The sequence below is a fragment of the Borostomias antarcticus genome, assembly GCF_949987555.1.
Source record: "Borostomias antarcticus genome assembly, chromosome: 13".
Lineage (NCBI taxonomy): Eukaryota > Metazoa > Chordata > Actinopteri > Stomiiformes > Stomiidae > Borostomias > Borostomias antarcticus.
In genome coordinates this window covers 20,409,952-20,422,451 of record NC_140246.1, presented here as the reverse complement: position 1 = coordinate 20,422,451, position 12,500 = coordinate 20,409,952, and the positions used below count along the sequence as shown (strand labels likewise).

Below are 12,500 nucleotides of genomic sequence, written 5' to 3'. Positions count from 1 at the left end.
TCACAGAGTGTCTCAGATTCTCTTCAGATGGTCAACCCACACCATGGACAGCTACTGATATTTTTTATTCTTAAGATATTTTTATTACTTTTTTTGTATTAACATTTATTTGTGTTTATTCCAATGTTATTTATTGTTTTTACAAGCAAATAAACACTTACTGCCCAGATAAAAAGCTTACAACATTATTTTCTTTGGTGGCAGCCTAAGACTTTTGCACAGTATTGAACATTTGAGAGAGACATAACCAATAAGTACATTAGTCCAGAGTAAGTGAATCGACTGGGGTTCAGGTTAGGGGATGTCAGACTGAACAGGTGGGGGTGGGTTAGGGTTCAGGTTAGGTGATGTCAGACTGAACAGGTGGGGGTGGGTTAGGGTTCAGGTGAGGTGATGTCAGACTGAGCAGGTGGGGGTGGGGTAGGGTTCAGGTGAGGTGATGTCAGACTGAGCAGGTGGGGGGGTTAGGGTTCAGGTTAGGTGATGTCAGACTGAGCAGGTGGGGGGGGTAGGGTTCAGGTTAGGTGATGTCAGACTGAACAGGTGGGGGTGGGTTAGGGTTCAGGTTAGGTGATGTCAGACTGAGCAGGTGGGGGGGTTAGGGTTCAGGTTAGGTGATGTCAGACTGAGCAGGTGGGGGTGGGTTAGGGTTCAGGTTAGGTGATGTCAGACTGAGCAGGTGGGGGTGGGTTAGGGTTCAGGTTAGGTGATGTTAGGTGGTTAGGTGGGGGTGGGTTAGGGTTCAGGTTAGGTGATGTTAGGTGGTTAGGTGGGGGTGGGTTAGGGTTCAGGTTAGGTGATGTTAGGTGATCAGGTTAGGGTGTTAGACGTACCTCTGGCTCTGTCTTCTGCTTCACTCTCCGAGTCGCTGTTCTCATCTGTGACTGCAACAAAACAGCTCACTGAGAGGCCATAGACATGCTGCATAGACATCCATAGATGCTACTGTACATTGACACTACAGAGGGATACATGCTATCTAGATGCTTCATACTGTAGATGCTACATAGGCACTACATAGAGATACATAGGTGAGATATATAGATGATATGTACATACGGTAGATATTACACAGAGATGTGTAGATGCTACATAGACACTACTGTACATATACATCCATAGATGTAACAGATGCTACATTGATGCTACATTGATTGAGGGGGGCGGAGCTGGACTCACCTCATAGGTGCAGAGTGTGGGGAGGGGGCGGAGCTGGACTCACCTCATAGGTGCAGAGTGTGTGGAGGGGGCGGAGCTGAACTCACCTCATAGGTGCAGAGTGTGTGGAGGGGGCGGAGCTGGACTCACCTCATAGGTGCAGAGTGTGTGGAGGGGGCGGAGCTGAACTCACCTCATAGGTGCAGAGTGTGTGGAGGGGGCGGAGCTGGACTCACCTCATAGGTGCAGAGTGTGTGGAGGGGGCGGAGCTGGACTCACCTCATAGGTGCAGAGTGTGTGGAGGGGGCGGAGCTGGACTCACCTCATAGGTGCAGAGTGTGTGGAGGGGGCGGAGCTGGACTCACCTCATAGGTGCAGAGTGTGTGGAGGGGGCGGAGCTGGACTCACCTCATAGGTGCAGAGTGTGTGGAGGGGGCGGAGCTGGACTCACCTCATAGGTGCAGAGTGTGTGGAGGGGGCGGAGCTGGACTCACCTCATAGGTGCAGAGTGTGTGGAGGGGGCGGAGCTGGACTCACCTCATAGGTGCAGAGTGTGTGGAGGGGGCGGAGCTGGACTCACCTCATAGGTGCAGAGTGTGGGGAGGGGGCGGAGCTGGACTCACCTCATAGGTGCAGAGTGTGTGGAGGGGGCGGAGCTGGACTCACCTCATAGGTGCAGAGTGTGGGGAGGGGGCGGAGCTGGACTCACCTCATAGGTGCAGAGTGTGTGGAGGGGGCGGAGCTGGACTCACCTCATAGGTGCAGAGTGTGGGGAGGGGGCGGAGCTGGACTCACCTCATAGGTGCAGAGTGTGTGGAGGGGGCGGAGCTGGACTCACCTCTTCCTGAGCTGGTCTCAGCTGGATGATAAACTCTCCTCAGGCGCTTCTTCCCAACCCTGGCCTGGAATATGGCATTCATCTTCAACACAACCTGTCAACAACAACAACAACAACAACATCACCTAACCCGTCAACAACATGACCTAACCTTATTGATCCTCAACACAACCTGTCAACAACAGGGAGAAGACTCAGGCACCAACAGTAGGAGCAGCTCAGGAATCCACTCCAATTACAGGGCAAGAGATTTAGAGATGAAATATTCACTTGAGTTTCCTTTTCTTTCCTTGAAACTCTCTAAAACACACACACACACCTACACACACACACACACACACCTACACACATCTACACACACACACACACACGCACACACACACACACACACGCACACACACACACCTACACACACACACACACCTACACACACCTACACACACACACACACACACCTACACACATCTACACACACACACACACACGCACACACACACACGCACACACACACACCTACACACACACACACACCTACACACACCTACACACACACACACACGCACACAAACACACCTACACACACACCTACACACACACACACACACACAAATACACACACACACACCTACACACACACCTACACACACCTACACACACACACACACACACACACACACACACACACACCATACACCTACACACACACACACACACACACACACACACACACACATGCACACACACACACACACAAGCACACACACACACACACACACACACTCACACACACACACACACACCTACACACACACACACCACACATCTACACACACACATACCACACATCTACACGCAGACGCACGCACACACACGCACACACACACACCGTGGGGATCCTTCTGCGGAGCGGCTGGTAGGGGGGCCAGGCCAGGTTATCGGGGCTGGAGGGGGGGCTGTGCTGGGGGGGCGTGGCCAGTCCTACGCTGGAGGCAGGGTGGGGCCTGCGCAGGTCCAGCAGCTTCAAACTACGTTTCCCAGAATTCTGCCCGAAGAAGCCTGGCCTGGTGCCCTGAGAGAAGGAGGATAGGAGGGATGAGAGGAGGAGGAGGATAGGAGGGATGAGAGGAGGAGGAGGAGGATAGAAGGGATGAGAGGAGGAGGAGGAGGATAGGAGGGATGAGAGGAGGAGGAGGATAGAAGGGATGAGAGGAGGAGGAGGAGGATAGGAGGGATGAGAGGAGGAGAATAGGAGAGGGATGAGAGGAGGAGGAGGAGGATAGGAGGGATGAGAGGAGGAGGAGGAGGATAGGAGGGATGAGAGGAGGAGGAGGATAGGAGAGGGATGAGAGGATGAGGAGGAGGATATGAGGGATGAGAGGAGGAGGAGGATAGGAGGGATGAGAGGAGGAGGGGGAGGATATGAGAGGGATGAAAGGAGGAGGAGGATAGGAGGGATGAAAGGAGGAGGAGGAGGAGGATAGAAGGGATGAGAGGAGGAGGAGGAGGATAGGAGGGATGAGAGGAGGATGAGGAGGATATGAGGGATGAGAGGAGGAGGTGGAGGAGGAGGATAGGAGGGATGAGAGGAGGAGGAGGATAGGAGAGGGATGAGAGGAGGAGGAGGAGGATAGGAGGGATGAGAGGAGGATGAGGAGGAGGATATGAGGGATGAGAGGAGGAGGTGGAGGAGGAGGAGGATAGGAGGGATGAGAGGAGGAGAAGGAGGATAGGAGGGATGAGAGGACGAGGATAGGAGGGATGAGAGGAGGAGGAGAAGGATAGGAGGGATGAGAGGAGGAGGATATGAGGGATGAGAGGAGGAGGTGGAGGAGGAGGAGGAGGATAGGAGGGATGAGAGGAGTAGGAGGATAGGAGGGATTAGAGGAGGAGGATAGGAGGGATGAGAGGAGGAGGAGAAGGATAGGAGGGATGAGAGGAGGAGGAGGAGGAGGAGGATAGGAGGGATGAGAGGAGGAGGAGGATAGGTGGGATGAGAGGAGGATAGAAGAACAGAGTGACCGTAAGAGAGAGAAAGAAATAATTACTGTGTGTGTGTGTGTGTGTGTGTGTGTGTGTGTGTGTGTGTGTGTGTGTGTGTGTGTGTGTGTGTGTGTTCAGTGGTACATAGAATTGCTGTTGCCACTCGCTTTACTGAGGTCTATGATATCCAGTGTTTTCATGAAGCCTGCTGCGTTGGTCTACATCATGGGTTTCCAAACTCCATCAATGTGGGCCTCCCCTTTGAAAACAATGCCCCCCCCACCCCCTTAATTTGGCCATTATGCAAGGCAGCGTTAGCTAGCCCATAACGTTACACAGCTAAGTTAGCTCGGTGGCACCTGATGCTAGTGAACGTTATGACGTTTTCGCACAATACATGCCTGCAGGGGGAGGCTCTCTCTGCACTATCCACAAATTTAGTAAACATCTCTCCCATTATTTATTTTGATCTTCTGACCTTTAAAATCACCTTTCATTCATAAAAAACATGTTTTTTCTTCTTCTTTTTTTTCTAAACTAACCCCCCCCCTGAATTTCTTTGGGGCCCCCCAGGGGAGGCCCGCCTCACAGTTTGGGAATGCCTGGTCTACATACTACGTTTGAGTAGGGTTAGGGTTGGGTTAGGGTTGGTTAGGGTTGGGTTAGGGTTGGGTCAGGGTTGGTTAGGGTTGGGTTAGGGTTGGGTTAAGGTTGGGTTAAGGTTGGGTTAGGGTTGGTTTAGGGTTGGGTCAGGGTTGGTTAGGGTTGGGTTAAGGTTGGGTTAGGGTTGGTTTAGGGTTGGATCAGGGTTGGTTAGGGTTGGGTTAGGGTTGGGTTAAGGTTGGGTTAGGGTCGGTTTAGGGTTGGGTCAGGGTTGGTTATGGTTGTCCTGGGTACCTTGGAGATGCTGGTGCTTGGGGAGGAGGGCAGAGACTGCTGGGAACTCTGACTGTCTACCTCTATGTCCTCATAGGGGTTCTCTTTAGAGTCTGACCAAAATGGATGGAGAGAGAGAGAGAGAGAGAGAGAGAGAGAGAGAGAGAGAGATTATAACCATACCACAACCACACACTTCCTCTCAAACAGAAGCCTGGAATTAGCTACTTTCCCAGGAGATAGTCTCTATTTCTGTGAGATTATTTATTCAAATGACATCATCACAGAGACACATCCTGTCTGGAGAGAGAGAGAGAGAGACAGAGAGGACGAGTGAGAGGGAGGGAGAGGGACAGAGAGAGAGAGAGAGAGAGAGAGAGAGAGAGAGAGAGAGATTATAACCAGCAACCCAGCAGTTACTGACTCATCTTGAGCAGGCTAGCAGCCTCCAGAGTCTTGGCCTAGCGTGACGTTACCTGGAATGTCTTCGTAGTGGTGGTCCTGAGACGCCGACGACAATGGAGGGAGGGGCCCTGGAGGGTCCTCAAACTCCAATAACTTCCTGTGGGAGGGGCGAAAACAAAGGTCAAGAGGTCAAATAGAGAGAGAGGGGGAAAGAGCTGCCCTCTATGGGAGTAAATGGCTGGTTTGGGCGATTCCCTCCCACCTGTGGGCGCGGTCTCTCTGCCTGTCAGGCCTGGCTCTGCTGCTCCCGTCCGGGGGAGGCGAGGGGGGGGCAGGTGGCAGGGGGGGCAGGTTCCTCCCGGCCCGCCCCGGTCTCACCCCCGGGTGGCTCTTCCCTGGGGGGTTGATCTGCGGGGGATGCTGGAAGGTCCGCTGGGGCTTGGGGACGGGGTTGATAGGAAGGGCTCCCGGTTCCGTGTACAGGTTCTCCTGGTTCTCCTGGTTCTCCTGGTCCCTCCCCAGCCCCCCCATCATGGCCTCCAGCTCCCTCCTCCGGGCCTCCAGCTGCCGGTCTCTCCCCGGGGGGCAGAAGTACCTCCCGGGCAGCTCTAACGGAGCCTGGCCCGCCCCCGCCGCCATCGCCTCCTCCAGCTTCCTGAACAGAGTGAACACGGCTCTCCTCTCCTCGGTGCCCTGCTGCTCCTGCCTCCCGCCAGCCGGCCTCCCCAACTCCTCCTTCCCCACCTCCTCTCTCCCCAACTCCTCCTTCCCCACCTCCTCTCTCCTCACCTCCTCCTTCCCCACCTCCTCTCTCCTCACCTCCTCTCTCCTCACCGCCTCTCTCCTCACCTCCTCTCTCCCAGGCTCCAGAGGGGAGCTAGTAGGCCGCACATCCCCCAGATTTCCTATGTTCTCCTTCCCAGGGTTGAGCTTCTCCCTGCTGGGCTTCGGCATAGCGGCGGCCTGGTTCTTCTTCGCCGGGGTCGCGGCGCCCGGGGGCAGGCTCAGCGTCGCCTCCTTCCCCTCCCACTGAGAGATCTTGTCTTTGATGTTGGCTTGGTGGCCTACAGCCAATGAGCTCTCAGCCCGCTGGGGGCCAGAGTTCATCCTTTTCTGAGCCTGCATGGCAGCTGCCCCCTCCGACCGGTGAGTCAGGTTGTCTATGGGGAGGAGGGGTAGTTTCACTGCTCCCTCCTGGTCCAGCAGATCTGACCTCTGACCTCCAGAACACTGCACCCTGAAACGACAGGACTGGGAACTTATCAACCGGAAAATAACACACATGCATTCAACCTTTTTAGTCTTCCCTTGTTTATATGTACTGTTGATTGATTGATCTAAATGGATGTGAACAGACCGTTGGCCACGGCGTGGTGGTGGGATGGAGAGGACTGGCCTGGGAGCCACTATCTCCACAGCTTCAGTAAATAAACACATACTTGGACCACTGGACCAGGGCCAACTGTTCTGTTACCAACACATTACAGGAAGAGGGACTTCTCTGCTGCAGCTGGGAGCCTCTCTGCTCTGATAAGTAACTAAACGTAAAGCTGGAGGTCTGGTGGAGTGATTCCCTGACTGAGCTGGTTGAGGGGTGTCTGGAGGAGGCTGAGCTGGTTGAGGGGTGTCTGGAGGAGGCTGAGCTGGTTGAGGGGTGTCTGGGGGATGCTGAGCTGGTTGAGGGGTGTCTGGAGGAGGCTGAGCTGGTTGAGGGGTGTCTGGGGGATGCTGAGCTGGTTGAGGGGTGTCTGGGGGAGGCTGAGCTGGTTGAGGGGTGTCTGGGGGAGGCTGAGCTTGTTGAGGGGTGTCTGGGGGAGGCTGAGCTGGTTGAGGGGTGTCTGGGGGAGGCTGAGCTGGTTGAGGGGTGTCTGGGGGAGGCTGAGCTGGTTGAGGGGTGTCTGGCTCCCAGTGGCTGACCTGTTGACGGTCTGATGGGGTCTTCCCTGTCCTGTGGTCTTCCTCCTAGCAGCAGACATCCTTACAGCACTCCTGGAGAGGAGGAGGAGGAGGGAGGGGAGAGGGAGACAGAGAAAGACAGAGAGAAGGTTCAAAACCTCGCTGGGAAATCTGGAGAAAGAAAAGAGATAATTCATCCCCTACATCCCCTCCCCAGGGCCTCGTCCCTCAGCTCACTGCCCTCTGATAACAGCCTGCGTTTCCCTTCCTCCTGATGGGCCTGAGGACTGTTCACACGGATAAACACAACACAGACAGAGACAGATATAGAGACAGACAGAGACAGATATAGAGACAGACAGAGACAGAGACAGAGACAGATATAGAGACAGATATAGAGACAGACAGAGACATCTACAGACAAAGACAGATATAGAGACAGAGACAGACAGAGACAGAGAGACAGAGACAGAGACAGATATAGAGACAGACAGAGACAGATATAGAGACAGACAGAGACAGACAGGGACAGACAGAGACAGACAGAGACAGACAGAGACAGAGACAGATATAGAGACAGACAGGGACAGAGACAGACAGGGACAGAGACAGATATAGAGACAGATATAGAGACAGACAGGGACAGAGACAGATATAGAGACAGAACAGAGACAAAGACAGGGCAGACACAGAGCAGCCAGATACTAGTACTGTCATCCGCATGTTCATGTATGTGTTCAGATACTCATTCTGTCATCCGCATGTGTTCATGGCCTGAGCCTCTCCAGAAGTGTGTCCGTGACATGTTACAGAAACGTCTTCTGATCAAACACAGAACCACACTACCAGAACCACACTACCAGAACCACACCACCAGAACCACACCACCAGAACCACAGTACCAGAACCACAGCCCACACTACCAGAACCACAGTACCAGAACCACACCACCAGAACTACAGTACCAGAACCACACTACCAGAACCACAGTACCAGAACCACACCACCAGAACCACACTACCAGAACCACAGTACCAGAACCAATCTACCAGAACCACACCACCAGAACCACACCACCAGAACCACCATACCAGAACCACACTGCCAGAACCACACTACCAGAACCACAGCCCACACTACCAGAACCACAGTACCAGAACCACAGTACCAGAACCACACCACCAGAACCACACTACCAGAACCAAAGCCCACACTAACAGAACCACAGTACCAGAACCACACTACCAGAACCACACCACCAGAACCACACTACCAGAACCACAGCCCACACTACCAGAACCACACTACCAGAACCACACTACCAGAACCCCACCACCAGAACCCCACTACCAGAATCACAGTACCAGACTCACAGCCCACAGTACCAGGCTCACCAGGTCTATAGCCCACACTACCAGACCCATAGGTCCCATAGTATCAGATAGCCCACAGTACCAGCCCCCCATAGTACCAGGCTCATAGTCCATAGTACCAGGCCCACACAATACCAGGCCCAAAGCCCACAGTACCAGGCCCACACAATACCAGGCCCAAAGCCCACAGTACCAGGCCCACACAATACCAGGCCCATAGCCCACAGTACCAGGCCCCCATAGTACCAGGCTCATAGCCCACAGTACCAGGCCCACACAATACCAGGCCCATAGCCCACAGTACCAGGCTCATAGCCTCATATAAAAGCCCCGGGCACACTTGATTGTTCACACACTCAGAGTAATATCTTATGGTCATCTCATTTAATAATATTACTGTAGATTGCCGTGTCAGCATATTATGAACAAAGTCCATGATCCATTCCTTACCTCTGTCTGCTGACAGTAGCCAATACATCCACCAGCAGCAGGAAACGCCATTATCACAGAACAGATCCTCTTTGATACAGCGACAGCCACAAGCATGACTCCCACAGCACGTGTGCTGCTCTAGGATCTGCTGCACTAGGATGGGATCCACTAGGATATGCTCCAGAACGATGTGATCCACTAGGATCTGCTCCAGAACGATGTGATCCACTAGGATCTGCTCCACAGCGATGTGACCCACTAGGATATGCTCCAGAAAGATGTGATCCACTAGGATATGCTCCAGAAAGATGTGATCCACTCCTCTATGCTCTGCTCTCTACTGTGGATGGATACAGTTTGTCCCCAAAAAGCTAGCAGAGATCAAACGTTACAAACTAATGTAATGGAACTGCAAGGCCATTTGGATAATGCTATCCCTCTCTCTCTCTCTCTCTCTCTCTCTCTCTCCCTCTCTCTCTCTCTCTCGCTCTCTCTCTCTCTCTCCCCCTCTCTCTCTTTCGCTCTCTCGCTGTCTCCCAGACCCCATCCCTCCTCGGCTCCCAGTGCCTCTCCCACTAGTAGTGTCCCCTCCTCTCTCTCCTCCCCTCTCCTCTCCTCCCCTCCCCTCCTCCCTCTCCCCTCCCACCCCAGAGAGTCAGTCACATTGCTCCTCTCCTTCTCATATCATCAGAGGACGTCTGTCTGTTTGAATCTGGTCTACCCATATAGATTAGGATGACTGTCTGTTTGAGTCTGGTCTACTTATATAGATTAGGATGACTCTGTCTGTTTGAGTCTGGTCTACTTATATAGATTAGGATGACTCTGTCTGTTTGAGTCTGGTCTACCCATATAGATTAGGATGACAGTCCACCAGGTTGACCTACTGTGGTCCATCAGTGTTCTAAAAGCAGTTCCAGGGTACTGTGGAGGGGGGGGGGTCTATCCTTGTCCAGACCTTTATCTCCCCCTAAGAACCATGATACTGACTAGAGGAGCACACTCTCAACTGAACAATCACTTTGAGGACGTCACCGTAGCTCTAAGAGCCGTCTAATTCAGTCAGAAAGAGACATGGGTAAAGAGACGTGGGTAAAGAGACATGGGTAAAGAGACAGGGGTAAAGAGACAGGGGTAAAGAGACATGGGTAAAGAGACAGGGGTAAAGAGACATGGGTAAAGAGACAGGGGTAAAGAGACATGGATAAAGAGACATGGGTAAAGAGACATGGGTAAAGAGACATGGGTAAAGAGACATGGATAAAGAGACAGGGGTAAAGAGACATGGGTAAAGAGACATGGGTAAAGAGACATGGGTAAAGAGACATGGGTAAAGAGACAGGGGTAAAGAGACATGGGTAAAGAGACAGGGGTAAAGAGACATGGGTAAAGAGACATGGGTAAAGAGACATGGGTAAAGAGACATGGGTAAAGAGACAGGGGTAAAGAGACAGGGGTAAAGAGACATGGGTAAAGAGACATGGGTAAAGAGACATGGGTAAAGAGACATGGGTAAAGAGACAGGGGTAAAGAGACATGGGTAAAGAGACATGGGTAGAGAGACAGGGGTAAAGAGACATGGGTAGAGAGACAGGGATAAAGAGACATGGGTAAAGAGACATGGATAAAGAGACATGGGTAAAGAGACATGGATAAAGAGACAGGGGTAAAGAGACATGGGTAAAGAGACATGGGTAAAGAGACAGGGGTAAAGAGACATGGGTAAAGAGACATGGGTAAAGAGACAGGGGTAAAGAGACAGGGGTAAAGAGACAGGGGTAAAGAGACAGGGGTAAAGAGACAGGGGTAAAGAGACATGGGTAAAGAGACGAGGGTAAAGAGACATGGGTAAAGAGACAGGGGTAAAGAGACATGGGTAGAGAGACAGGGATAAAGAGACATGGGTAAAGAGACATGGATAAAGAGACAGGGGTAAAGAGACATGGATAAAGAGACAGGGGTAAAGAGACATGGGTAAAGAGACATGGGTAAAGAGACAGGGGTAAAGAGACATGGGTAAAGAGACAGGGGTAAAGAGACATGGGTAAAGAGACATGGGTAGAGAGACATGGGTAAAGAGACATGGATAAAGAGACATGGGTAAAGAGACATGGGTAAAGAGACAGGGGTAAAGAGACATGGGTAAAGAGACATGGGTAAAGAGACATGGATAAAGAGACATGGGTAAAGAGACAGGGGTAAAGAGACATGGGTAAAGAGACATGGGTAAAGAGACAGGGGTAAAGAGACAGGGGTAAAGAGACAGGGGTAAAGAGACAGGGGTAAAGAGACAGGGGTAAAGAGACGAGGGTAAAGAGACATGGGTAAAGAGACATGGGTGAAGAGACATGGGTAAAGAGACAGGGGTAAAGAGACAGGGGTAAAGAGACAGGGGTAAAGAGACGTGGGTGAAGAGACGTGGGTAAAGAGACAGGGGTAAAGAGACATGGATAAAGAGACATGGGTAAAGAGACAGGGGTAAAGAGACATGGGTAAAGAGACATGGGTAAAGAGACATGGGTAAAGAGACAGGGGTAAAGAGACATGGATAAAGAGACAGGGGTAAAGAGACAGGGGTAAAGAGACATGGGTAAAGAGACATGGATAAAGAGACATGGATAAAGAGACAGGGGTAAAGAGACATGGGTAAAGAGACAGGGGTAAAGAGACATGGGTAAAGAGACATGGATAAAGAGACAGGGGTAAAGAGACAGGGGTAAAGAGACATGGGTAAAGAGACAGGGGTAAAGAGACATGGGTAAAGAGACATGGGTAAAGAGACATGGGTAAAGAGACATGGGTAAAGAGACATGGGTAAAGAGACGAGGGTAAAGAGACATGGATGAAGAGACATGGATAAAGAGACATGGGTAAAGAGACAGGGGTAAAGAGACAGGGGTAAAGAGACATGGGTAAAGAGACATGGGTAAAGAGACGAGGGTAAAGAGACATGGATGAAGAGACATGGATAAAGAGACAGGGGTAAAGAGACAGGGGTAAAGAGACATGGGTAAAGAGACAGGGGTAAAGAGACATGGGTAGAGAGACATGGGTAAAGAGACATGGGTAAAGAGACATGGGTAAAGAGACATGGGTAAAGAGACATGGGTAAAGAGACATGGGTAAAGAGACATGGGTAAAGAGACATGGATGAAGAGACAGGGATAAAGAGACATGAGTAAAGAGACATGGGTAAAGAGACATGGATAAAGAGACAGGGGTAAAGAGACATGGGTAAAGAGACAGGGGTAAAGAGACATGGGTAAAGAGACATGGGTAAAGAGACATGGGTAAAGAGACATGGGTAAAGAGACATGAGTAAAGAGACATGGGTAAAGAGACATGGGTAAAGAGACAGGGGTAAAGAGACATGGGTAAAGAGACATGGGTAAAGAGACATGGGTAAAGAGACAGGGATAAAGAGACATGAGTAAAGAGACATGGGTAAAGAGACATGGGTAAAGAGACATGGGTAAAGAGACATGGGTAAAGATACATGGGTAAAGAGACATGGGTAAAGAGACATGGGTAAAGAGACAGGG

At 51.6% G+C, this 12,500-nt stretch overlaps 1 protein-coding gene across 1 annotated transcript in view; it reads right to left on the bottom strand.

Moving 5' to 3' along the window:
- LOC311317045 (DENN domain-containing protein 2A-like) overlaps window positions 1-9,110 on the bottom strand; it is a 16,545-nt gene extending 7,435 nt beyond the window's left edge. The window contains exons 1-9 of the mRNA XM_084448043.1: window positions 8,977-9,110; window positions 7,175-7,246; window positions 6,107-6,494; window positions 5,520-5,959; window positions 5,329-5,414; window positions 4,874-4,965; window positions 2,883-3,065; window positions 1,997-2,090; window positions 834-884 (exon numbers count right to left, since the gene is read on the bottom strand). Of these exons, the coding sequence (XP_084304169.1) occupies window positions 834-884; window positions 1,997-2,090; window positions 2,883-3,065; window positions 4,874-4,965; window positions 5,329-5,414; window positions 5,520-5,959; window positions 6,107-6,494; window positions 7,175-7,233 (1,393 nt within the window). The 5' untranslated portion in view covers window positions 7,234-7,246; window positions 8,977-9,110. The remainder of the gene's footprint in view (window positions 1-833; window positions 885-1,996; window positions 2,091-2,882; window positions 3,066-4,873; window positions 4,966-5,328; window positions 5,415-5,519; window positions 5,960-6,106; window positions 6,495-7,174; window positions 7,247-8,976) is intronic.
- Window positions 9,111-12,500: the final 3,390 nt, after the last annotated feature.